This window comes from Trichoderma virens, assembly GCF_000170995.1.
Source record: "Trichoderma virens Gv29-8 chromosome Unknown TRIVIscaffold_4, whole genome shotgun sequence".
Classification (NCBI taxonomy): Eukaryota; Fungi; Ascomycota; class Sordariomycetes; order Hypocreales; family Hypocreaceae; genus Trichoderma; species Trichoderma virens.
In genome coordinates, this window is record NW_014013745.1 from 1,485,611 (window position 1) to 1,511,621 (window position 26,011).

At 52.0% G+C, this 26,011-nt stretch overlaps 7 protein-coding genes across 7 annotated transcripts; 4 read left to right on the forward strand and 3 right to left on the reverse strand.

Annotated features, from left to right (window-relative positions):
- Positions 1–10: 10 nt before the first annotated feature.
- On the forward strand, positions 11–801 carry TRIVIDRAFT_215645 (uncharacterized protein; the record flags this gene model as incomplete). The annotated part of the gene is made up of 1 exon (XM_014103404.1): positions 11–801. The coding sequence occupies one exon, from the start codon at positions 351–353 to the stop codon at positions 573–575; it is 225 nt and encodes a 74-aa protein (XP_013958879.1).
- A 23-nt stretch (positions 802–824) lies between these two features.
- TRIVIDRAFT_71971 (uncharacterized protein) lies at positions 825–2,190 on the reverse strand (the record flags this gene model as incomplete). The annotated part of the gene is made up of 3 exons (XM_014103405.1): positions 825–1,554; positions 1,630–2,013; positions 2,115–2,190. 3 exons carry the CDS (start codon positions 2,188–2,190, stop codon positions 1,367–1,369), a joined length of 648 nt encoding a protein of 215 aa, XP_013958880.1.
- Positions 2,191–3,926: 1,736 nt separating this feature from the next.
- On the forward strand, positions 3,927–5,798 carry TRIVIDRAFT_168528 (peroxin-3 protein; the record flags this gene model as incomplete). The annotated part of the gene is made up of 3 exons (XM_014103406.1): positions 3,927–4,084; positions 4,146–4,486; positions 4,549–5,798. 3 exons carry the CDS (start codon positions 3,927–3,929, stop codon positions 5,559–5,561), a joined length of 1,512 nt encoding a protein of 503 aa, XP_013958881.1.
- Positions 5,799–6,204: 406 nt separating this feature from the next.
- Positions 6,205–6,783, reverse strand: TRIVIDRAFT_54524 (uncharacterized protein; the record flags this gene model as incomplete). Its single annotated transcript, XM_014103407.1, has 3 exons — positions 6,205–6,308; positions 6,381–6,677; positions 6,747–6,783. 3 exons carry the CDS (start codon positions 6,781–6,783, stop codon positions 6,205–6,207), a joined length of 438 nt encoding a protein of 145 aa, XP_013958882.1.
- A 1,345-nt stretch (positions 6,784–8,128) lies between these two features.
- On the forward strand, positions 8,129–9,983 carry TRIVIDRAFT_21826 (calcium/calmodulin-dependent protein kinase; the record flags this gene model as incomplete). Its single annotated transcript, XM_014102925.1, has 5 exons — positions 8,129–8,185; positions 8,246–8,395; positions 8,455–8,839; positions 8,905–9,314; positions 9,378–9,983. Coding segments are annotated over 5 exons (1,608 nt in total), but the record flags the coding sequence as incomplete, so codon positions are not given.
- A 9,134-nt stretch (positions 9,984–19,117) lies between these two features.
- TRIVIDRAFT_61457 (uncharacterized protein) lies at positions 19,118–20,654 on the forward strand (the record flags this gene model as incomplete). The annotated part of the gene is made up of 2 exons (XM_014103408.1): positions 19,118–20,461; positions 20,523–20,654. 2 exons carry the CDS (start codon positions 19,118–19,120, stop codon positions 20,652–20,654), a joined length of 1,476 nt encoding a protein of 491 aa, XP_013958883.1.
- Positions 20,655–23,633: 2,979 nt separating this feature from the next.
- On the reverse strand, positions 23,634–25,010 carry TRIVIDRAFT_145534 (uncharacterized protein; the record flags this gene model as incomplete). The annotated part of the gene is made up of 2 exons (XM_014103409.1): positions 23,634–24,711; positions 24,808–25,010. The coding sequence occupies 2 exons, from the start codon at positions 25,008–25,010 to the stop codon at positions 23,634–23,636; spliced, it is 1,281 nt and encodes a 426-aa protein (XP_013958884.1).
- Positions 25,011–26,011: the final 1,001 nt, after the last annotated feature.

A 26,011-nucleotide genomic window follows, 5' to 3' on the forward strand; every position in this document is an offset into this window, starting at 1 on the left:
TTTTTAATGACATTGATGAAGACGGAAGGAAAGATGAGACCCAATGAAGAACAGATCAAGGGTTATTTTCCTTCTCAAATGTCCTAGCTCTTTTTACACCACGAACAAAGCTTCTTTCACACGACTAACACGACGATTACTGGTATTTGATGTTACGCGATTCTAGACTGCGATGGGGTTCGCGGCTCTGCGTACAAGCCCAACACCTCCCCTTGGGCTTCACTGCTTATCCCTAATGGGTAATGATGATTCTGAGTACATAGTATAACTTGTTTTTTATCTTTGTTTTTGCGGCATTGGGACACGACCACGGTCGGTTCCGGGAAATGGGATAGCTTGGCTTAACTGGTATGGCCTGGGCCTGGGCTTGGACTTGGCTTTATTGCGAGGGATTGTTTCTTTTTCTTCTTCTTTCCCCTTGGCCTTTTATCTGTCTTTATTGTTTCTTTATTTTTTCTTTTATTCTTTTGCTCTTGCGTGCTTTCACTTCTTTACCGGACTATGGGTTGGATGCATGGAGTCTGGATTCACAAACAGGCGCATACGCGCGTGTGTACCTAGGGAACTGGTATTAAAGGGTTTTGTGAGAGACTTGGCTGGCTCCTATTTGAATTGTTCTTTTCCTTGTTGGGGTCTCTTTTCTTGTTGTTTTTTTCTTTAACGGATTGGGAACGGATTCGCTTTTGGGATTATTCCCTGTCGGATATGGCTTTGGGTGTTTAACTCTCTTTGTTTGCGTTACTGGCTCTCTTGTACTTTTTTCAGCTTTTTTTCCAAAAAGAAGGCGATTGACTTTTTTTGATATCAAGTTCAATTGACTGCTTGCTTTCAACTTTGTATTGTTTACTGCACCATTATCGTGTCTGTCTAGTGCTTCATAGCTACCGGCGTAAGACTTGTAACTCAGGCTGAGCCAATATGCATCATTAAGCCTGCTTCATCTGTTTCCCCCAGCCTGCTCCGTGTAACACTGCACATGACTGTGTGTGCAATGCGTGTCGTGTGAACTCTGGGGGGTATCTACCTTTGGATCGTGCATTAAGCTGTAAAAATAACATGTCTTCTCCCATGCCGACACCCAAACGCCTCGTGTAGAGCTCATATATACAGCTGCCTACATCGAAAAGCCCCTAACCGGGTGCATGCGCAGCCTCCCCCTCCCTCCCAAGAAAATCCAAAAATAAAAATCTATCAGTCGAACCTTTTTATTCTGTCATTGTAGCCCGTTTGCTTGGCTGAAAAAATGTCGCGAAAATGAGGGGTTAGAGAATGATGTGTAAAGAGAGTCATTTCGAGTTGGCGTGTCATAAAAAAGATGGTGGCCCAGTTTGTTTGTTGGCTTGTTTTTTTCTTTTTTTGCTCAGTTCTAGTAGATGCGTATGCGAGATACCCAGCTGGTTTCCTTGGACTCGAGGTTAATCTTGTAGGGGAAAGGGTTGCCGCCCTGGGTGGTGATGGGCGGGATGTGGTCTTTGTGGGTGTTGACAAAGGTGACGATTTTCATGGCTGTGGCGAAGAGGGTTTGCTCCATGGCTCTGCGGACCTTGGCACGTTCTGCGTTTCGTTGCATCCTTAGTATGGGCTCGGGATGGGGACTGTTGGCGTTTGAAGCTGTGTGTAACGACATACCGTTTTCAGTTCTCGGTTCAGCAACGGTCACCTTGATTGTCCATGTTTCCCAGCAGACCTCCTCGTCTCCGCGGCCAACCAGCCACGCCTTCTTGCGCTTTCGCTCAAAGAACTGGACGGTGATCTGGCCCCTTCCACCGCTGCCGCCGTCGCCCAGGCCGGCGCCGCTCAGTTTGTCTCCCTTGGCCGGCGCACCTCCGGCCTGGCCACCCGAATTGGACAATCGTTCGGCATCGAGCTGGCGCTCGAGCGCATAGGCGCGCTGTTCGATCAGCGTCTCCAGCTCATCGTCGTTGACGTAGGGGAGAGTGACATCCAAGACCTCGTGCGTTCGGGGGGCGAGAGAAGGGAAGAATCGGTTAAAGAAGATTGTGTGCAGTATGCCTGTTGTGCTCACAGTGTCAGCTGAAGGGAGGCTTCGTGATGCGACGGGCCGGCCATCGCATAGGTATAGGTATAGTAGGCTAGAGAGGCCAATCAAGTACCTTTAACCACGTCGCGAACAGATCGAGGATCCGTAAAGACGTCGAGGATGAATTCCGGGGGCTTTTGCTGATCCATTTCTTCTTTCCAGGGGAGCAAGGTAGCCGTGGCTGGTAAAAGGAGGGCCAAAAAGGGAAAGCAGCGAGGAAGAAAAATTTGCCTCTTCGCTCACACTTGTCTGGGAGCCTTGTTGCGAGCAATTATGTCACCGCCAGTGGAAGCGCTGAATCAAAGGAGAAGAAATGGATTGGGCCAGTGTTATCTCGTCTGCTGGGCGAATCGGCGCATTGCTGTTTTCTTATACCAGAACACGAGCCACGGTCAAGAGGTAAGTCGTCAGCAGGAGAGGGAGTCACCAGACCAGAAGTCGAGGCTTGACTAGCAGTGCTACCTCTACCTAGCAAGTCAGTGACAGGAGGTTGGAGAGATGCGACAGCGACAGCGGGCAGCGCCTAGACGCGGAAAGTCAAGGAGCTGCAGGATCTTTGCGGGCGATTGCAGGGAGCAATCCAAGGAGGCGGCGAAAAATGCAGTGAGATGAAGAATAAAAAAATAAAATTATGTATGCCCTGTGGTATGCAAGCAGACGGATTGAAGCGAGCGAGGGGTGGGGGAGTGAGCTGGAGAGGGGCAAAAAAAAAAATTAAACATCCCAGCCATGGACGAGAGATGGTTTTGGCGGGTGCCAGTGCATCGAGTCCCTGGTCTGGTGCGCTAAATTGCCGGGTCGTAGTGACGATACAGCAGCTGAAAGGCTTGAAAGGGCACTGCCTGGGTAGTTGGTGGTGCTAATCAGGTTTTAGTGGCACCAGGTGTGGCGTGGGGATCGATCGGGAAATGCGCACAGTCACGTCACTGGGATGATGTTGGTGCAGTATGTACTCTGTACGGAGTACAGCTGAGTCTCTCTGCCTGCGATAAGCGATAAGGGGAGTCAGACGGGGAGTCTTGTTGCTGCGGTTGATGACTGTTGATGCGGTACTACTTGTGAAGTACCTAGGTATTATACGGGATGCAGCCAGTAGCCAAGGCTGCCTTGTCTTGTTTAATCATTACTTGCATCGTGAGCACATCGTGAACTCTCTATAGGTACTGTGGTGCTTGTCATCACATCAAACACAAGTTTACTGTATTAGTTAGTACCTTATAACTTCGAGTTCCGGGTAAGACGGGGTGTTTTCCGGGAGATCCACGAGTGCCTAATAGTATAAGCATCCCCCTATTATTCCGTCGGATTGTGCCTCTGCCGTCATAAAATCACCAGCCATGAATGTTGGTCAATTCCTTGTGCTACAGCCTACAAATCCTGTCCGATATGCAACTACTTGTACTAGGTAGAGCATCACCCGGACTCACCCTTCATTAGTGCGTGCATGCGCTCAACAACTGGCGGCCCCGGAATACTAATCGGCGGGCCTGCCTTACAGCACGGGTCCCAAGATATACCTGTGCGGTACCCACATATACAGCCGTCCTGGCGTTGTCTACGCTGTGCACCGCGTGTACTCCCATGCTCGTGCCACCCCTTGCCGAAGACGCCAATTAGAGGCCCTGCTGCCCCGTGGCGCTCAGCAGAACCGAGGCACGCTGCAAACATTGGCAGAGCATAGCCAAACACAGCTCCATCATCGCGACTTTTCCTTGCAACAGCCGTGTAGCCTGTGTGCGACGTGTCCCGCCTGCTGTGTCTGCGATTTCGAGCCCGCGCCTCTCCCCAAACACCCCAGAACCCGAGATACCTCGTACATGTCTTCGAATTGCTGATCCATGACCCTCTGACTCGACCCGACCCGACCTGTACAGCGCTGCCCAACATGTTCGCCTCAGCCCGGCGCTGGCTGCATCGGAACCGGACGCCAATTGCCATCGGCGTTGGAGTTGTGGGTGCCGGCTATGCCGTGACGCAGTATGTGCTGTCCAAGATCAACGATGCGCGTGAGCGCATGAGCAGCGACCGCATCGCCAAGGAGAAGTAAGTTGTGTCTGTCTTACCATGCCTGCCGTTCGTTGCCAACCAAGTCGGGTCTCTCTAGCCTTCGCCGTCGATTCGAGCAGAACCAAGAAGACTGCACGTTTACCGTCCTGGCACTCCTGCCCACCGCCACCGGCAACGTCATCACGGCTCTCAACACGGAGAAGATCACCTACGAGATCCAGCAGATCAAGAGCTCGGCCAGGAGCCTCAAGGGCATCCAGACGACCAGCCCGCCCAGTATTGCTGACACCACCCTCACCGAAGATGATAGCAAGAGCACCATCAGTGTGCCCGTTGATGTCGGCATGCCCTTCACCTCAGATGGTCCTCAGCAGGACCTGGCTCCCCCAAGACCACGAAAGACCAAGAGGCAGCTGTGGGATGACCTGACCATTAGCGGTACGCGCCTATCAATGCATATGAAACGAATAGAGGATGCTGACCGTGTCTTATTAATACAGCCATTACAAGATCATTCACGCTCATCTACACACTCGCCCTCCTTACCATGCTGACCAGGGTCCAACTAAACCTCCTCGGTCGACGCAGCTACCTATCGAGCGTTGTTGCCCTCGCCACTGGCAGCCAACAGGCCACCATCAGCCTTGAGAACAATGACGATGATAATCCTAACCAGACATACGGCAGCGACTTCGACACTAATCGCAAGTACTTGACCTTCAGCTGGTGGCTGCTAAACAAGGGGTGGATTGAGGTCATGCACCGCGTAGAGAGCTCTGTACGGACAGTATTTGGCAGCCTCAGCCCCCGTGATCTTGTTACCTTTGACCGCGTCTCCCAGTTGACCACAGAGGTCAGAAAGCTGATTGAGGGGTCCAGCTCCAGCGACCGTAAGGGCTCGGATTGGTTGGCCTTCCTATTGCCCCCCAAAGACAAGGAGGATGAGGTCATCCGTGAGTCTGGCATTTTGGATGATGGAAGTTTGGCCCCTGAAGGCGCCCAGGTTTCGCCTGCCGCGCTGAGGCGGCTGCTTGATGAGACGGCTGATTTAATTGAGTCACCGGCCTTTTCACACGTTCTGACCTTGATTCTCGACTCTGGATTCTCGTTGCTGGTGGATAAGAAGCTGGCCACCGAGGCTTTTGAGTTCTCCTTGGACGATGCCCCCACTGCTGTGGCAACGACCGCCAGCCTCAAGCGCACCAGGGCTATTCTACTGCCCAAGATTCTCTCTGTCTTGACGCGACAGGCTCACGTCATTGGCAACGGCATGCCAAATGAGTATCTCCAGGAAATGGAGACGGTGCGCGATCTCGAGGCCTTCTCCGCCGTTGTATACTCCAGCAACTGGGAGAATGAAATGAAGGAAGATGGGCTCATGGAGAGTGCCGTGTACGTCAAGTCTGAGGATACCCAGTCCCAGTCAACTCAAGTCGAAAGCAGCGTTGTCATTGTTGAACCCCAGGCTGCCCTTGAAAGCGCATGGGAGAGAGCAGCCGAGAAGAGACCTTGAAGAAGAGGAGCAAGGGGAAGCACGGTACCAACAATGCGCATACTTGTATAGTAAAGAGTAAACATTTGATGCATTCTACAGGTTTGGTAATCATTTTTGGTGGCAAGGGGCGGGACGGATGACTACAAAGACTTAATGGTGTTCTTTTTTGCTTTTCCTTTCTTCTCTGTTTTTGGTATTATTATGGTGTTGGCAGACTATCTAGCAGACAGTATATGATGATATATCCTCCGTTTTCCTCTCCGGCGCTCAGAGATTAGCGCCTGATCTCTTCTAAAGATGAGGATTACCTCTCTTGCGAGCCTGTGCCCCAGATTCTACGGCTCCAATCATGGACAGACAGATTTTGTCTTGGTGCCACGACCCGCGGGTTCTCCCATCCAGGCCAGCCAACGAGAGCTTCCTAAATCATCCATCCTCACAACCGCCTCGTCGCTCACACCTCTTCTCTCTTGTAGGTATGTCAACCGGAGGTGGCCAGAATATGTAGCGTCCCAGCTACGAGGCGGGAAGGCGTGGCAGATCAGCACCCGAAAGCTCATGTTTCGTGAGCATTAGAGAGGTCACCAGCGCCATTGCTGCTTGCAGTTTCCGCCCTTGGATGTTTCGTTCCACCTGTGAAGCTTTATAGTATGTCGTGTGCTCACATCATGCCCCTTATAAACTGGTCCAGCCCAAGCTCAAACAGCTCGTTATTGACGCCGGCACCCCCCTTGTGCTCGACTGGTGCAAGCGGATTCTTGACGACTATTATTTCAAACCCAAATTAGTCACATGTTTTTGAATCAAAGCTACCTGGAAGAAGTTGCAAGCACATACCATACTCCACCCATAGGTTGATGTAGATCTGATGCAGCACGTTCCGCATGCTCGCCGAGCCCGTGTCCGTGACCATGACGAAGCGAAGGTTTGCGGGTGTCTCGTAGAAATGCAGCTTGTACTGCCCCGTGCGGTAGCTGATGAAGGCGTCGTCGTCGCCGCCGAGCTTGCGGACCATGTTGCGCAGGGAGAAGACGGTTCCGAAGACGAGCTTGGCATCATCCGAGCTGGTGGACAGGACGGGCGCGGTTCCAGGGCTCTGCGCGGGCATCCATGACTTGACGTAGACGCACTCGGCTAGAATTCAAATTGGAAGATTAGAATCTGTCAAGGCGGTGTTGCGGCTAGAGAGGCTAGGGGACGTACTGTGGCGGTCGAAAATGTAGAAGGAATAGACCACCATGTTGGGCAGCTTTGTTGCGCGCAATGTGTTATGATTCCGGCTCTGTTGCTAGTTTTGGCAGGCGAGGATCTCGGCGATCCGAGAGAAGGGTGTAGACACGAGACGCGCCAAATCAATGGCCCGGAATGAAAGAGAGGCGCTGTCGTGCCGTCGTCACTGGACGAACGAGCTCCGTCGAGAAGTGGCGGCTTTGGTGTTGGAGTGTCGTCTGGCGATCAAGGGGGGCAGCTGGCCTCGGTTATCTAATCCACCCACAGCTCAGTAGAGATGGCGGGGTGTCCACTGTTGAAGTCCACTGAGTCCACTGAGTCCACTGCAGAGGACCTGTAGAGCTCGACACCTCAGCTGGGAAACAGCATGACGGAGTGAAAATCTTGGGTTCAACGATGGAAGCTTTGTTACATGAAGCTGCCCCTTGTATAGTAGGTAGTAATAAAAGTGAGCTAGACTTGGCACTTGGTGGACAAAATCATGCATAAGGTGAGGCTGAAGCCACCCAGCATGAAGTCTTATATCCCCAGACATTTGACAGCTCTGTCACTCACTAGCTTACACAAGGTCAGGCACCTCCCTCTTCCTATTAGTAGCTGTAAATCCAGTGCCAGATATATAACAGCGCGAGCATATGGAAAATAGAGCACAATCCTTGATTCAAATATTATTGCGACTCCCAAGAATGAATAATAATACCGCGCATTGCCTGGCAATAAGCAATGACACGCTATTATTAGTACCGCGGGCTGATTTTCAACATCGGCACTACCAATAGAGTGCTGGCATTTGACGCCCCCGCTTAACAGAGGATGCGACCGCAGCCATCATTTTCTACCCCTCCAATGGTGGGCTGGCTCGCCTTCAGCCTCACCACATATTTAACAGCCCTGGCGCGCGAACTGCTCGCCGTGGGTTTTGACGTGGCGCAAGGCATGCAGCGGGGAGGCTGATAGTATTTGTCGACTCCTCAACCCAACTGGAACTGGAACTTGTCGCCTGATCTGCATCTTGCATCTGTGTGAGAAGCAAGCGCACGCGACACGGGATCGATCTCGCAACTCCTCCTCCACTTCGACTCCCAGTTGCCCATTCTACTGCCATCATGGAGACGCCTCCACAGTCACCCGGCAACAGCATCAAGAGCTTCAACTCGGCGCCTCCGTCTGGGCTTCAGTCGCCCCGACTCACTGTCAACGGCCGCGACGATGTGCCAGAAGATCGACCCTCTCTGGCGTCTGCCATGTAAGTCCAGTGCCATGCTTCAAGAAAGACTACATGGCCGTGTCGAGTCGAGTCGGCTGCTGATGCTTTCTTTGCATGCTCTAGGACTGAGCCCCCTCGTCTCCACGGCTTCGCAAGTCCCATAAGACAGCATAAGCGCACTCCGAGTGCACATCGTGAGATCAAAGTAGCTCCTCTCCAGATCACCGCCTGATGGCCTGTGCAAAGATACTAATTTCTCAAACAGGAAACTTTGGACGCCCATGTCGAGTTCTCCAACGATGAAACCGATGGTCGAACTCATCATAGAATAAACCAATACGTAATCCAAGAGGAAATCGGGCGAGGCTCTTATGGCTCTGTTCACCTCGCGACAGACCAGTTTGGAAATGAGTTTGTGAGTTTTGACCCCCCTTTACCCCTAGCCTCCTCTCTTGCTTATACTGATGTCTGTAGGCTGTCAAAGAGTTCTCCAAGGTTCGCTTACGAAGGCGCGCACAGTCCATGGCCATGCGTCAAGGCCCCGGAGGACCATCGCGGCGCATGCCTGGTAGGGGTGGCATCATGCCTTCCCGTCTAATGGGGTTGCGAGATAGTGAAAAGAGCGATGCGCTATTCTACATCCGAGAGGAGATTGCCATCATGAAGAAGCTCAATCATCCCAACTTAGCCCAGCTTATCGAGGTGCTCGATGATCCGGATGAAGATTCTCTATATATTGTCATGGAGATGTGCAAAAAGGGGGTCATTATGAAGGTCGGTTTAGGTGAACAGGCAACTCCGTATCCCGACGAGGAGTGCAGGTTTTGGTTCCGAGACTTGATATTAGGGATTGAGTACTGTAAGTCAAACAAGCCGTTTCGATTCCTTCCCGGATTGCCATCGCCATTGCTAACGCGGTAACAGTGCATGCCCAAGGCGTCATTCACCGTGATATCAAACCCGACAACCTCCTGCTGTCAGAGGATGATGTCCTTAAAGTTGTCGATTTTGGAGTCTCGGAAATGTTCGAGAAGCCAACGAACATGAGAACAGCCAAGTCTGCTGGATCACCCGCCTTTTTGCCTCCTGAGCTGTGCAGCAAGCATGACAAAGTTTCTGGAACGGCTGCAGACATCTGGTCTATGGGCGTCACTCTCTACTGTCTCAAATATGGCAGAATACCTTTCAATAAAGAGGCCATGCTTGAGATTTACGAGGCCATCAAGACGGAAGAACCAGAACTACCAAAAGACGAGAATCCGTCATTCGTCCACCTTATGGGCAGATTGCTAGACAAGAACCCGGAAACGCGAATCACCATGCCCGAGCTTCGGGTGAGTAGCATAGTAGCCTCTACTGGCCAATTAAGCACAATTCAACTACTAACTTTCCCACAGGAGCATCCCTGGGTGACCAAGGAGGGGACCGATGCTTTGCTTTCGACGGAAGAAAACTGCGCCAACCCCATAGAGCCACCAAACGAGCTGGAGCTTAGCCGTGCCTTTACTAGAAAGATGAACCACCTTCTCTGTGTAATGAAAGCCATCCACCGGTTCAGGTGTTCATTAATAGCTAGCAGACGCAAGAAAGGCATACTCCAGCCTGCAGACGAACAGGAGGGGCGCGAACCAACGGACACTACCAACACCAACGCATCAGTTGCCGATATTGCAGCGCTCATCACACAGCAAAAGACTATTCTTGCGTCCGAAGCCGGAGACGAAAAGACCCAAGGTCAAGCATCCGACACCAGCGATCAAGAGCCACCATTCTTGGGCATCGGCACGGGCGCAAGGGATGCCTTTGCGACAGACGAAGCGACCCCCGATGTCGTGTCGGACTCGCCCACTGCGGTCGACTTCAACGTGTACGACCGAGCCTACGAGGAGGCAATCAAGGAGCGCATGAAACCGAACCAATCAAACAACCCTATCTTGTATCTGACGAAACACATCAAGGAGAAGGACTATTTTAAGAAACTGGAGAACTTGGTGGATGAGGCTGCCGTCTCGCCATCTCCTTCGAAGTCTATCAAAGAGAATTCCAAGCAGCTTCTAGACCCTCTCCCTCTCCATCCAGCTAACAAACTGGCCGATCTTGTGTCCAAAGTCAGAGTCTCAGATGCAGCCGAGAATAGCAGCAAGACAAGCGACCAGAATTAGACTGTTGCCCAGTCTCAAATTAGCGCGCCCATCTTAACTCGACGTTGTTGTGCCAAGCGGCCGGATTGTGAGCACTTACAAGAGATCATCTCGGCATAATGAGACATCAGATACGAAGCATCATTAACCAACCCCCTTCCCGCGGATAGACTCCTTATCGACGTGTACAAGTATACTTTTTGCCATCGAGGCGGCGTTTTAAGGGGCGTCCAACAGAAAGTCTTGAAACGGGCTCGTGTGCAGCCATCTCCAATCGGATACTACGCTGCTATGCCCCTACGCTACTCGGGATACATTATCATGATGTAGGCTGAGATTATCTTTTTCCATTAATTGTGTGGAGTAAGCAATCTCCGGCGCGACAGTGAGAACTGTGCTCACCGCTCCAGAAGGCAACAAGATCGGTGAGCTAAAAGATGTAGGGGGAACACGACGTTAGTGATTTCTAGAACGGTCGGTGAGACCGTTACTGCATTACCACGGCAGTGACGATTACGGATGATGGTGTGAAGGGGATAAAAAAAAGAGAAGGCGAACGAATGAAGTCCGGCCCATGTCAACGGAGACGATGTACATGTACACGGAAGAGATTAGGGAGGCGCCACGCGCGCAACAGAAGCATGGAATGTTTAAACCAAAGCAAACAAAAAAAGACACCCTTTCCCGAAGCTGGGGAGCTCATTCTCTCGGTGCTGTACAAGTATGTCAATCTACCCTTGCGGCTCGGGTAGGCAGCACATGCCACGGAGCTACTCAATCTAGAAGAAAATGTCTCACGATGTGATCTGAGATGCATTCTGGCAATATCCAGTTGTTGGCTGCGAGGCTTTCAAGGCGCGTTATCACACGCAGACCCCTGACACAAAATGTCCCTACCCGCGTTCCGTGCCTGGTCTGGGCGGGGGGTCAAAGCTTGGGCCATGTGGCAGACGAACGAGACAGAGCATGCGGATTTGAAAGGCTGTTGAAAGGTATGCCCGAGATGCACCACACTGCACGACGCACAGTCTAAAGTCTAGAACCAAAGGATAAGAAATGCGCGCGCATTCATCACCAAGGGCAATGTAGCTCTGAGGTTGCACGCCAAGTGACGATAGCCGGCGGCACCAAGACGCGGCGCGTCGGCTATCAGCACCAAGAATCGGTGTCCAAGTCTACATGCCGGGGTGCTTCGAGCTATGTGGTGGCATGGTCGGTGATCCCATGGGCGGCTATACTTGCGTCAAGACCCCTCCCAGGCTGAAGTTCCCAACAGGAAGGGTTCCCGGGGATGCTGGTCTGTGTTATCCGAGCACAAGCAGGCGGACGACGAACGGGAAGAGCCACTGAGATGTGAGGAGGGCGGCACGAGTGTTGATAGTCGGAGGGAAAAGACATTGATAGAGGATGGGAGGGATGGAGATGCAGGATCAAAGGGGGGGAGGGGGCGGGAAAAAAAAGAAAAAAAGAAGGCTTTCATGCCATGTCTCTTTGCTGTTCGCCGTCGGTTTGTGCTTAGAAGACGATGACATCAGGAGAGGCCCGGAAAAGCACGCAGATCGACAAACGAGGAGCTGGGCTGGGCAGCTCAGCATCGACTCACTCGCGCCGCTTAGATCCGCAGTTCCACGGTACGGGACAGCAGAAGTGGCGGGCATCATCCCTGGTAGTAATTCCCACGTCTGAGTAAGTATGTACAGGTGGTATGCGAGTGGCGGTCGGGGTAGTGGGTGGAGAGAGGAAATGACGAGAAGAGGAGAGAGGGAGACGGTGCTCAGGGGATTGATTTGCTTACAAAAGGGTAATATTGAGATTCTACGTAATACTAGTACAGGAATTATGAAGGACAGGACGGAGTAGCGGAGTTGTGGTCATAAACATTATATGAAACGGAATATAACTTGAATAAGAATAGGCCTCTTTTTTTATTTTCTCCTTTTAACCTTGTCCCTCAGATGCGTGATCCGAGGCTATGCCATACTGTAAGATGGGGGGATGATTGAGCCGATGGCTATCTGACCTATGAGATCATACCCGCGACGCTTTTAGCAACTGTCCTGGGGTGAGTGGACCTCTGTTGGGCTCTCGATATACTACGAGTACATATACTAATGTCCAAGTTTGTCCAATACATGCAAGCATCACAGCAGCTCTATAACGTGTAGCATTTCAACTTAAAAAGGACCGAAAAACGAAGCAATATGGTTTCAATCCATCTAGATGCTTAGGTTTCTTGGCCATCCCCCCCTTTCGGCATCTGGCTCAAACTCGGGGATGTGCCAAGCGGGAAATTTGGGGGGGAGAACCCCAAATACGTGTGTGGACGGAGTCGTCGCAGACCCGAGACCTTGTAGTAGCATATGTGAAATGACTTCATGGCGCGGGCGGGAAGATAGGCTGGTATACGTGTACGCATGCAGGTAGGTAGCAAGTAGGTTTAGTTGGAGGCCGCCTGGGCGGGAGGAGGAGGAGGAGGGATGGGCGATAAAGGGCTTTTTAGGGTGCAGGGATAGCGCGAGCTGGTTTTTTTCTGCTGTCATTTTTTTGGAGTTGCTTTTTGCTGCTGTTGTTTCTTTTGGCAGTTCGAAAGTGGGAATATGCATGTGCAGTCCAACACGGAAAGGATTGCGGTACAGGTATTATTGCTTTGCTTTTTCTCCTCTTTCCCAGTCATGCATGTAACAATCCATGAAAAAAGGAAGATGGGCGATATTTCCCACTCGCATGTATGTACTGTACCGAGTTTAGTGAGAGGAGGGGGGGGGGAAAGGGACAGGGTGAGCATGAGCTCATGCGGGTAAGAAGTGAGAATGAGCAGTGACAGAGTGTGTGTGTTTCGAGCGTGTTAGACTTTGGGGTTGTGCGACTCAAGCAAGAGGGGAGGGGTGAACAGATGCGTGTCGTATATTGTGGCTAAAATCGAAAACCAGGACCTCTCTCTCCCCAGTTAATTGATTAATTAATTAATCTACGGCTGGTTAATTTGGGCTTGGGATGAGCGCGTATGTGCTTCCGAAGGGACCTCGGGGTAGATTGCATACCGCTTCCTGATGCCGGGTTATTTAACACTCGTGCAAACCATTGCTAGCATCTTAGCATGTTGCTTGCGATTTGTTTTTTTTTTTTTGTTTTTTTTTTCTCCAGTTTCCCGCCTTTTTTGCTTACCAAGTATTGGCAACTTAGACCAAACTCATTCTAGCGGCCCTCCCAAGTACTCGTTTTTTCATTTTCTCTCTCTTCTCATGTCTTCTCCTCAGTCTCGTGCAGCATGCTATGGAGTCAGATGGATAGCATTGGAATGGGCCTTTTTGAGCCCAGAGTCCTATTCGCTCCTCTTTAATCCTCATGCATGCTGCAGTTGGGTCGTACCAGCATGCACGGCAAGGACCAGTTCGCGGGGGGGCGTGTTTAATCAGTGAATTAAGTAACTCTTCCTTTTCTCCCTTACCGTATATTATGTCTCTGTCTCTTTTCTCTCTTTTTTTTCCCTCATAAACGGAGCGGCGGGTGGGTGGATTGTGCCCACGGTAATGGCGCCTGAATAGGTACATTTTGGGGTCCACGGGCCTGGAACCGGTACAAAGTACGTACTGCATGTATCTGTACTTGCGCGAGGCTCCATGTACCGAGACTTGCGCCAAGAAAAAAGAAATTCAAGACGGGCAATGGAAAGGGAAGAAAAAAAAGGAAAAATAAAGTAAAATAGCAGAGATGAAGTCAATGACGGGCCCCAAACGAGGCTGTGGGCATTGCCTCGCCGATTGCCAAAAATGGAATTTGTCTCAAAACCTTAAAACAGCCCAGCCTCGGCAGTAGCATTTCCTCCTTTAGAGTTTCATTCAATATGCTCTACTCTCTCTCTCTGTGTCTCTTCTGTCTCTCTCCCTCTGCCTCTCAGGGCTGTTGCATGCCAGATGCCGTCCGCTACAGCGGCAAGTTAAGTCTAAAATAAACACTGCCACGTCCCGTGGGCTTGGCTACCTTCCGACTGCCGTCTTGGCGGGGCGCACAGTCGAATGAGGTTCGACGGGCCGTCCAAGAGCTGGTTCTTGGCTTTGTTGACTTGTTGAATTTGCATTTTTCGTGTCTTGGATCGTGAGCTGTTCCCGTTCCAGGACACGTTGAGGTTGGTCTTTGGGCGTGGGGGGGGGAAATGCGTTGGTGACCTTGAAGCTTGGTAGTCTCGGAATAGACTCCCTCACATGCATTCATTCAATGGGCGCGAATATACTCCAGGGTTTGCAGCAGTGCCGTGGCGGCGGCAGGTCATCGACTCCCCTAGGGCTGTGGCCTGATTCGTGCTGATGCTTACCATCCCATCCCATCCCATGGGTTCGCCGGCAATTGTCGTTTCACACTCAGGCTTGTGATGCCTCGCTACGGTAACTGAATTATCTGTGCATGCGCAGTAATACAATACTCGTACAGCAGAGGCGGTATGTGGAGAGACTCAAGGCTCGGACGCTGAGCACCGAATGTAACATTGCTGGCGCGCCAAGGATGCTGGATCCGCGGGATGCAGAGGGTTAGCAGACTGACTCTGTGAGACCCCGACAAACCATCATCATCATACATGGCTTGGACAGGGCTACAAACATTCCGAAGATGCTTGGCGCCTCGTCCCGGTGCTTCTATTGGTAGCACCGCCAACTGAACTACTGCCTGTGTCGCCATGGCCGTTGGGGCACGTTCGATGAGCACGGGTCTCTTTTCCTTTGCCCTATGTGTTGTCCATTCTCTTGCGTACTCGTATGCTCTCTGTGGCTCATGGACGTATTACGGCAAGGTCAGGTAGCAACTATCGTGTCATACCGTATGAGTAATAGGCCACAGCAGACGCTAGCTGGTTGGAGGACCCATCCCCAGGGCTGACTTGGTACCTGTACTTGCCAGGAATAATACGTGGAACAAGCAAAGATTTGATGAGATTGTCCCGAAGGCCCTGGGAGCTTCTGCTTTGGATAGTCAGCGCGGCTGAGCACCGGGCAATGACTAAGAGCTCAGTTCATCTGGCGGTGGCCAAGACGTGACCCTGCGCTGCCGTCAAGACAATCCAGCGAATCTCATCGGATGCTAATAAAACATCCAGATCAACCTAATCTTACATTCTCTGTAGGGTAGCCCCCCCTTGTGCTTGGCAAGTGTGGCAGTACAGCTACTCGTACCAAGTTGTACCGCGGGTACAGCAAGTATAGTACAGCAAGTATAGTACTCCGTACAAGTCGACTTGATTGCAAATGACACCCGACTTGATTTGATGGAGTGAAAAAGCCAAAGCCATGCAGCCGTCAGATTCATTTTGGCCACCGGCTGGAATCCGATCCCGGCACTGCCCTGTGACGGCGCTGAAAGGCGTATGCTAGTACCGTACCGCAGCCGACATCCTGTTACTAAGTGCGTGGCTCAGAGCCGGGCTGGCTTTTTGCTCTGCTTCGTCATGCTTTGCAAACGCCCTTCCTTCTCTCCTCTTGTCCCCTCGCTCAGCTCTATGCCATGCCATGCCATGCCATGCCGTGTGCCGCTCCACCGGTGCCGCCGCTGAGCGATTTGCTGCATCAGCATCAGCAGGAGCCTCTCCAATTGGTATATGTACTGTAAGCAAAGGTGGTGAGATTCGATGGCGAGCACAAGGTCCTGCCACTGTCACCTTGGCGCACGAGTTGTGCACTTGCTGTATCGGTACTTGGGCTGGACCGCCAATAGCAGGCGACATGTACATGCAACATGCAGCATGCAGCATCCATGGATCCGTGATCCAATTGATTGATGCAGATGCACGCGCGCATACGAGCCTGCCCTGGCCCTGTCGCACCGCTGCTGGGCGCAAGTCAGTCCCCTAGAGCCTCCCCGTTGGCATTAGTCCCGGTACCTGTACACTGTACAGTACTTTTAATCAAATCAAATCAAATCAATTGATGAATCAAATCTTGATGGAATCCTGCGGCTGCTTATTACTGCAGACTTCCATGTTACCGCTGCCGTACTCTCACCCGTGCTACCCTTAGTAATTGTTCGGCTCGGGTACGTACACACGCCCCGTGTCCTAGCCCTGGACGTCGTTGGCGGCCGCCAGCCAGCCAGCGCCGCCAGAGGTTCCCAAACGGGCAAGACCTGAGGACTTTTTTTTCTTTTTTTCTTTTTTTTTTTTCCCTGTCTAATTTTTGTTCACCCAATTAAGATTTTTTTTTGTTTTAGCCCGCCTCGGCTTGTTCCTCTGTCTCTTCAGTGTTTCACACGCCCGCGCCGTCTCTGTATGGAGCGCCCCCCTCCGCCCATCGACTGGATGCTACTGTAGATGAGATTGAATCAATGAATCACTAATAATGGCGCATCGTATCGTTGACAGTTGGGTGACCTCGGGGTACAGGATTCGTGATCTGGCAGAAAACACACCACCAATGGACCTGTCAATAGCCTGCTAACCGGGTTGGGCACTACCACCACAACGCTGGGTTGCCGTACATTTGGTCCTAGCCTCCTAGGCATGTACGAGTTACTCCATGTCCTCCACACACGCATACCACATGGACTAGCACTGGTATCACGCCGCTCTCCCCAGTCGACTGCTTTTTCCCTTGTGCGAATAAACAACTGCTTTGCGTCTAGCTCGGCGGAGCGTCGACGGCCAGGAAATGGTCCCCAAAGAAAAAAAAGAGGGCCGGCGGTGGAGGAGGGGAAATTTTGGTCGTTCCGTCGTCTTCGGCGAGGACGCAAGTGTCTAAGCACGCGCGCGCGACATACTAACTTGTACATGTGCTGTGCTGTACTATGTAGGTGCTCGCTCATACGAGGCCTACCGATTTGCTATGCGATCCGATCCAATTCCATTTCCCATCATTGACGATGCGAAGCCGCAGTAGCCGCAGTAGCAGCATGTGCTCGTCAATTGCCACTACCTAGCTGTGCGAGTACACAAAGCACATGGCTCAGCTGGATACATGAACATGAACCGAGCCTAGCCCGGCTTATGTACATAGTATGAGCACGAGTTGGAATCCGTCGTCCTTCTCCGCAGTTTTGCAGGTTATTGGAGCGTCGGCATACGTACGGGCAACAGTACCGGCAACCAGCCTAGCCCCGGACTAAAGCTCTCGAAAAAACCCTGCCTGTTTGTGCCTTTGCCTGTGGTCTCAATTGCAAGAGGATTCGGAGCCACTGCTAGCAGCAAACGTAAACGTCTCAGCGTTCCCACCAACCACGGATGGATTGACGTCTCCCGTACAGGCTATCAGCGCTTTGTTGCCCGCCCAAATCCCCCCGACTGTTGGGGGGAGAGTCTCATTTGCGGCGGCGCAGTTTCCAGCACCACTCACGGCCCCTACACTGTCTGTCTGGTATAGTCCTAGAAGCACCCTCCGTGCCTCTGCAAGGAACTGAAGAAGACGCCTGGTACTTCCATGTGCTTGTGCAGATTCGAGTATTGATTGTACGGTACTTGTATACATGTGCCAAGCCAAGGCTCGAGTTCCCAGGGTTCCTTAGTACGAGTATCTGCTCCCGTCCTACGGTCGCCGCGCTGGTACAGTACTTGGCACAGGGACGTGCAGGCTTTGCAGGTACAACTCCCGTTGCAGCTACTCCCTACGGGTGCCGCTACAGGCGCGTGTGCAGCCCCCCCCAGTGGTCGCGCCCGGGCTGCCCTCCGTAATACTCCGTACGCCTCCTGTACCGGTACTCGCCATGCCCGCACAAGCGCTGCTCTGTTCTGTACTGTACATGCCTCTACTGCACTGCAATGCACAATACAGGTAGGTACAGTCCCCACCTCGACCCTACGAGTTTGACCTAAGGGACTTCGTCCAAGTCCGCCCTCACTAATGACTGCAATCATATCCTGCTTTTTTCCCTTGCCATTTATTCCCTCTCGCTCGCCTCTTGCCTCCTCCCCTTGCCCCCTTTTGTCTTTATTCTTTATTCCATCTTACTGGCATTGTCAAATTCGTCTTCTTTAATCTTTTCTTGTCTTCTTTTTCTTTTCTGCTTTTCTCCTCACCTCTCACCTCATCTCCTCTCCCCTCTTGGCTTGAATTGGCTCTCTCACACCTCGCAATTGCCATCACCTCCACTCGCCTGCGTCTGATCTTGGCCGTCCGTCTTCGTCTTGGCCAGCCCAGCCCAGCCCAGCCGCGACTATTGCTGTCAATTTTTCGCCTGGGCGTGTGTGTGAGCTTTAGTGTCTGTGTGTCTAGTTATAGGCATTCGAGGCGCCCAGCTCCACCCCTCTAGTGACGGGCCCTTTTGCACTTATACCGCACGCCACTGCCACCACACATTTTTTTCTAGGACAACTCAGCCCGGCCCTGCGACGGCAACTTTTTTTTGTGTGTCTTTTTTTTGCCTTTGCTTTTGCTGCCATTGGAGCCAAAACTTCAACTTGGATCTTTCCAGCAGCAAGACAAACCTCAAAACACACACATAAAGACCATCCGCAACACGCCCCGGTTTGCTGGCCCTACGACTCCATCATCCCTGCTTGGGCCTCTGCCGCCTCTAGGCGTTCGTCCTCGTCTCAAAAACAGCCCCCCACGCAATTGCATGTGTCGCCTGTGCGTTTGCCCAGTCTCGATCTGACACTGCAAACACCCCTCTTCGATTTCCCTGCTCCCAAGCTACAGCGACCGACGCCTCGGAGTCCCTGCGTCACTGCAACTCGCTACCCTGGACCTCAGGCGCAGATCCGCCTGCTACTATTTTTGAGCTTGATTGCTCTTCATTTTCCCTACTTATACGTCCTCTTTGCCTCGCATTAGCTTTTGTTGCACAAGATCGTCACCCTCGCCTTTTACCTGCTCCGGAACCAGCTTCCGCCGCCGACGCAATCCTCCAGGCTCCCTCCATACACCACCGAGCTCCGTGCTGCATCCCGGGCCTTTGCCACCGGATCAAGCAACGTCCTCGCCCACCTATAAACGTTCGACTGGCCTGCACCACGATCGAAAAGTCCAACTCATCGACAACCTCACACGTACGGCTAGGCGCTATCAAAGCTGTCAAAAATGCCGTCTGCTCCAAACGAGACAAAACCGAGCTCTGCTCAGAGCTCAAAGCCTTCGTCTATCAAGTCATCGCACGAAGGGGGAAAGAGGTCGCCTACCCTGGCTTCGCAGGCCGGGTCTGAGAGACTCTCCCCCTCGCCAAGCGAGACTCAGCTGAAGCCTCTCCCCGAGAAGGCCTCAGTCAAGGATCGCCTTTCGCGCATGTTCTCCAGCAAGGACGTCACCAAGGTCAGCGCCAATGGCGATATTACTCCTCGCTCCCGCGGCCCTTCGGTCAGCGGCGCTTCCACCCCAGTGCCGCGGAAAGAATCAATAGAGAAGCCCGCCGAAAAGCTCCCCGCCGCCAAACCGAAAGAGCCCGTCAAACCCAAGGAACCCTCAAGTCGCTTCACCACCATGGCCGACGCCCCAGGCGGGCACGAGCACTTCCTGAGATCTAGCCGTAGGCAGGAGAAGCTGTCCGACATGTGGCGTAGCATCATCGGAAAGAAGCAAGAACCCCCGCCTGAGAACGACCTCTCGCTCGTCTCCAACTGGGTCGATTCGCTCCGTCAAGAGAAAGAAGAGGCCATCGACAAGAAGGGCGGACCCCACGCTACCTCGACCCTGGTGGAGAAGTACGGCAAGTGCCAAGAAATCGTTGGCCGAGGCGCCTTTGGCATCGTCAGGATATCCCACAAAAAGGTTGGCAGCAGCGGCGAGAAGCTGTTCGCCGTCAAGGAGTTCCGCCGACGACCTGACGAGTCGGAGAAGAAGTACAGCAAGCGCCTTACGGCCGAGTTCTGCATCTCGTCTTCCCTGCGCCACCCCAACGTCATCCACACCCTCGACCTGCTCAAGGACGCCAAGGGCGACTACTGCGAGGTCATGGAGTTTTGTGCCGGCGGGGACCTGTACACTCTCATCCTGTCGAGCGGCAAGCTCGAGGTCCAAGAGGCCGACTGCTTCTTCAAGCAGATGATGAGGGGCGTCGAGTACCTCCACGAGATGGGTGTTGCCCACCGTGACCTCAAGCCCGAGAACCTGCTGCTCACCACGCGCGGCGCCCTGAAGATCACCGACTTCGGCAACGGCGAGTGCTTCCGCATGGCCTGGGAGACAGATGCCCACATGGTCTCTGGCCTCTGCGGATCGGCCCCTTACATCGCTCCCGAGGAGTACACTGACAAGGAGTTTGACGCTCGCGCCGTCGATGTTTGGGCCTGCGGTGTCATTTACATGGCCATGCGCACCGGAAGACACCTATGGCGTGTCGCCAAGAAGGACGACGATGAGTTTTACTTCCGCTACCTGGAGGGCCGCCGCGATGAAGAGGGCTACGGCCCAATCGAGTCATTACACAGGGTATGGTGGCCTCGTATTACCTCCTTTTCACCTGAATTTGCATTGACATGAATTTTTACAGGCTCGTTGTCGCAACGTCATATACTCCGTGTTGGATCCCCATCCGACACGTCGTCTCACGGCTGCTCAGGTCCTCAAATCTGAGTGGGTTCGTGAGATCAAACTTTGCAAGGCCGGTGAAGAAGGCCTCTGAAAGAAGAACCACGACTTCGTGCAGTACACGACAGAACGCTCTGCCTGAAAGCGATGGCACCTCGCGGCTCCGGGATTTTCTCCCCATTTCCCCCTGGATGCCGCCCATCGCCTAATTTTCTCTCCTCTTCAGCAGGCAGAGCTAAATAACATGGAATGACGAAACATGACCCAACGAAAAGAAAAAAACACTTTTAATGATCTCATGTGGCGAAGGTAAAATACCCCTCGGAATTGGCAACTGAATACTTGTTCTTTTCATTTTCATTTTCTCTTCAATTCTTGCGAAAGCGTTTGTGTGTCACGTCACAGTTTTGCATCCTAGCTGGCTTAACATGGTACGCTCGCTTTTGCTTTCTTCTTTAACTTTTACTTTTACTTTTATCCTTCTTCTTCTTCTTCTTCTTCTTCTTATAATGATTTGGCGATTTTGGATTACGAGGCTCGCCCCATATCTTCTTGTATTCCACTTTTTACTCTGTATACACAAACCAAGCTTTGGCGTTTGGCGAATTGGCCGAGAGGCGATCTGTACAGCAAAAAGAAAATCCAGAAAGAAATTTCTCTTTACTCCCCGCGTATGGCGGATCATGTGTTGTTGGTTTGGACCACGGGTCAGCAGTGGACAAACAGAAATGTCCCCGACCCTCCCTTTCTTATTCTTGTCTGGCGCACGCGGGCTTTGTTACGCCCTGATACAACTTTTTTTACAGCAACAAAGAAGGGTGGCGGCATCGGCGTATGAGCTACAATATACGGGAGCAAGAGAGAGGGGAGGCGAACTAGGAAACGGGTTGGGCAGGGCAGGATTGGATTGGCGTCGGGCATTTGGGAACGGGAAAGGCTCTCTCTCACTTTACTGGGTGAACCACGGGCCAGCCTGCATTTTGGACTTTTTTTTCTTTTCTTTTCTTTTTTTTTTAACCATTGATTTTTGGACAACAAGAGAAAGGGAGAGAAACCAACGGAAAGCGGGAGTTTTTCGAGTAGTTTTGGCGGGAATGTTCTGCAAACGTTTTGCCTGCGATGTCGGCTTGCTATTTTGTCGCGTAGTGCGGCTAGTTGAAATGCCAAATCAAATCTTGTGCTTGCCTTTCTGCTTTGGCTTGTATTTTCTTGCTTCTTGTTGCCTCTTTTTGCCTCAGTTCTGGATTCTTGGCCTCTGCCTGTTTGTTGCCCCCTTGCGTGCCCTTGTTTCCATGACCAACAGACAGCCCCGTGCTTGAAACCCATTTTCAGCGCTTTCTTTAATTAAAAACCTGGAAGAGAGGTAGAGTGACGTGCGTGGCTGGCAGCTGTTCGCATTCTCATTACCCAAGCAATGGTCCTTTTGGTGATGGGTTTCTTCCTAAATGGCCCCCATTTTCTGGTCTTCACCGACTGTTTGAGCTCTTCCTTCGTTTTTCTTTTGTTTTTTCCTGTCATGTTTTTTCCTTTTTTTTTTAAATATGGATCTTGTTGTGATCATCTCATCTAGAGTGGTATTCTCACACCTCTTTTCGACGATCAGGCTCTGTTGGGGGTCGATCAGGGTTGTGTATGTACCTAACTGCTGATCTTTCTTATAGGGGACGTTCTAGAGTAAGTACTAGACTAATATCAACTGCTGTTGTATCAGGCATGAACGCTCCTCAAAACACAACAACAAGAGATCTCCAACTAACAGCCACGGCCCGAAACATATGATATCATACCTCCAAGTCAAAGTGCCGTGACGACAACACTCGTTTCTTTGGGCACCAAAAAGAACCGCTGGCTCGTGATACCCTCTTCCTCCCCAACCCAACCCTCACTAAAAAAAACAGATCTGGTGACGTACCGTCCAAACCGGCCCCCAGATCATCTCAACGCCAATTAGGAAGTTAGTTCGAAGAGAAGCTTCTCCGCATTCTTAATTAGTAATCCCAGCGCGGCACCATCCAGCAAGTGAAACGACGAGCTGAAAAAGCCATAGTTGGGCTAAATCATTCAAGTCAGGCGGATGGAATGAAGCCACTGGTCACGAGACAACGCAGAAAAGCAAGCAACTAAAAAACCCGCATCGTTTAAACAACTGCTTTGTATTCGCCCCCTCCTCGCTTTGCATCTCTCGACGCAATTTGAATTACAAGCATCCAGGTGCTCTTTTGCTATGCTCTTTGGCAAAACACTAGCATACTTCAAACGCCCATTAACCAGCACACACGGTACGCCTGCAAAAAACCAAGACAAAACAAAAAAATAGGAAACGAGGAAAACAGAGGCGATAATAGGGAGAGACTGCAAAGCGTCTCGTATATCGATTCATTAACTTCCTCCCAAATGCAGAGTCGACAGATCCCCCAGAAAATATCAACACATCCAACGCCAGATGAATACCCTTGCAAAATTAACCATCTCCCCCCCTTTCCATATCCATCATTGCCCCTAAGCCGCGCACCACTTGTGTGTGTGTGTATGGGCAGTAAGATACCTCCTTTTCCCTCTCCCCTTGGTTGCCAAAAAAAATGTAGATATGTATCGTAGAATAAGTATAAGACACAAAGCGGGAGTGGCTACCCTTCCAATTCCCTCTCTGTACGTGGCTAGCCTTTTCGGAGCTTCCCCAGCTAGATCAAGGATGAAACGAAGAGACGTCGTAATGTTAAAGCCTCAGTGTTGCCAGCCCCAGCCTTCCTCGAAATGAAGGCCAGGGAGAGGATGTGGCCCTCCCAACAAGAAGCACCGATAGACAGATGAAAACGTGCAAGGAAAATAAAAATCATCCAGAGGACGGAGAAAGAAGGCACAAAGGAAATTCTTCACGAGCTTCTCCGGAAAGAAGGGATATCGTTTCACCATGACATAACCCATGCCCTGTCCCACTTCGCCCTGTCATGTACACATTTCAGGGCGGAAAGCTTCAAACAACACCAGCATTAAATGGCTAAATACGTGGCCAGCCAGAGCCTTTTGATGGGTGAGTTGCACTTCCGCCTCGTTTGAAGAGCGGCTTGATCCTTTATGAATGGAACAGATCCCAGGCTCTAGCACACAGCTGCAGAAATTCCTCCTTCTTGGCTCGTTGCGTTTCGGGGCTGTCACGGCCGGCACCAAAGGGGCCACGTCGTGTAGGGGCGGGACCATAGCCCAGCGGAGGGCTGCTGCCTTCCTCATATTCGGCTCGTGTTCGCCTCCGGCTTGTGCTTCGATGGGCCTCTGGATTACGGTTTCCGCCAGCAACGGGAGAGGGAGGCGTTGGAGGTTGATGACCGCCGTAGTGGACGAGTCTAGGTAGCAATTCCGGTCGTCCACCAGCCAATTCATGCTGGGCCTCTTCTGCGGACTTGTACTCTCTCAGGCGACCAGACATAGGCGCTTGGTGAGCTGGGGGGAGGCCAGGAGACAATTGGGGCCGTGACATCGCGTGGTTAGGGTAGAGGGCGGAGGTGTGTGGTCCATTGTCCGGATGAGCTGAGAGATTCTGGCCAAAGACATCACTGATGGGAGGTAGCCGGTTTGTGGTCTGGTTGGCATGAACATGGTTGATGTGGGAGGAGCCTGAAAGGTTAGAAGCCTGGTTATGCGCTTGTCTTGTAGGTGGCATATGTTGTCCGGTAAAGCTGCGGCCAAGGGGCGCAGATTGAATCACTCTTTCGTTTGCAAACTGCTGATGTGAGGGTGCAACAATGGAGAGCCCGGGGGGCGCCTTATTTCTACGAGACATGCCCGGTGTCTTGGCGGCGAAGGGCGATTCCTTTTCCTTTTCAGATGGGCCATCTCCCTTGGCGGATTGCTGCAGCTGCAGTCTTGCTTCGATGAGGCTTCGCTGCTGTTCCCGGACCGTCATGCTTCGCTGAAGTTGTTCCTTCATCACAGGATCCTGTGTCATAAATCCGGGGGAAAGACAGGCAATGCCTACTTCTTGGATTCCTAGTCCGTCGCGGGCCGTCATTGGATGGGCTGAGGAAGGATTGGATCCAGCCAGAGTGTTTTTAGACAAATCCAGCCGTCTGGGCCGGGGTCTTGAGGCGGGTAGACCAGGCGAGACTGGCTCTTTCTTAACGACAATCTTGGGGTGACCGGCATCCTTTCGAGATCTGTAATAGTAACCAAATTTGTCAGCAAGATGGACTTGGTTGCACTGTAGCGAAAAAAGATGCCCAGTGCTGGCGTGCAAGGCGGCAGAAACTTACGCGTTGGGAGATTTGCTTGTCGTGGCATTATCAGACTTTGGGCTGCCGTTGCCGGAGGGCTGGGCCGTTGATGCGCCTGGGAGTTGACTCCTGGGCTGTGAAGGCACCGCGTTCCGCGCAGGCGGCGATGTAGAAGATGTCGAAGGAGCAGGGCGTTCGGTAGCAAACGTACTCCTTTCGTGAGGAGCCGGCGAAGGGGCCATGGCAATTGCTGTGCTCATCGTGGCGGTAGTTTGGAAATGTGGGATTATGTAAAGACGAGAAAATGGTTTGGTGAATTAGATTTGGACGAAGCCGAGCTGGATCAGCTGAGAACGTCGCGGGCGCAGAGTGTGCGAATGTCGTTGGAGGCAATTATCGTCCAGTTCTCAGTGCGACGAAAGAAATCGGGCGAAAGATTCGAAAACGGGAAACAAGATTTACCCCGAAACCAACAGAGCCCAATTTGCACTTCCCCTCCACCAAAAGATACGCTTCGCGGGTCGTCTCTTCGTTGCTGGCAGAGAGAGAAAATAAAAAGAAAGCGACTTGATCGTAGAATTCCCAAAGTTGATGGTTGGGTTGGAGAAAGAAAAAAAGAGTGCTGGAGGCTTCGCCCTGCCGTTTTCACAGCAACGAGGACCTTGAAAAGGCTGGTGAGAGAGGGAGAAAAAGGTCAAGTTGGGGGGAAAGGCGAATGCGTTTCAGGAGACTGGCGATTCGAGATGTGGTTTGTCCGAATATATTGCGATCGGGGAACAAGTACGGAGTACTTCGTATTTGGGACCCGGTAAGCCAAGCACAGGCGATTGGGGCTGGAGGAATTTTGTGACGCTGGTACTGTGTACTGGCACAAGCGCCCGTAGGTCCAGAACGTTAATGCACAAGCATACACCCACGCACCACGCGCGCACACCAGGGGTTGCCGAGGGCGGTTCCGGGGCTTTATTGGCGAATGAAATGGAGGCGTTCCAGTGCGTTTACAGGTACACTTTGCGATGGACGAGCAGACCAGACCAGACGAGACGGGCGGGCGTCGGCGAATTGGAGTGGCGGGGGGGCAGCCTGGGTTGAGAATTTGATGGGCTTTCTTATGTTGCTCCCGGCTGGTGAGAGTAGGAAAACGAAGCTGGCAGCAAACTGACGGCAAAGGGAAAAAAAAGAACAAGAGGCGGACGGCACGAGGGGCAGGCGCCGTTTGTTTTATTTGGCCCGCGCAAACGCA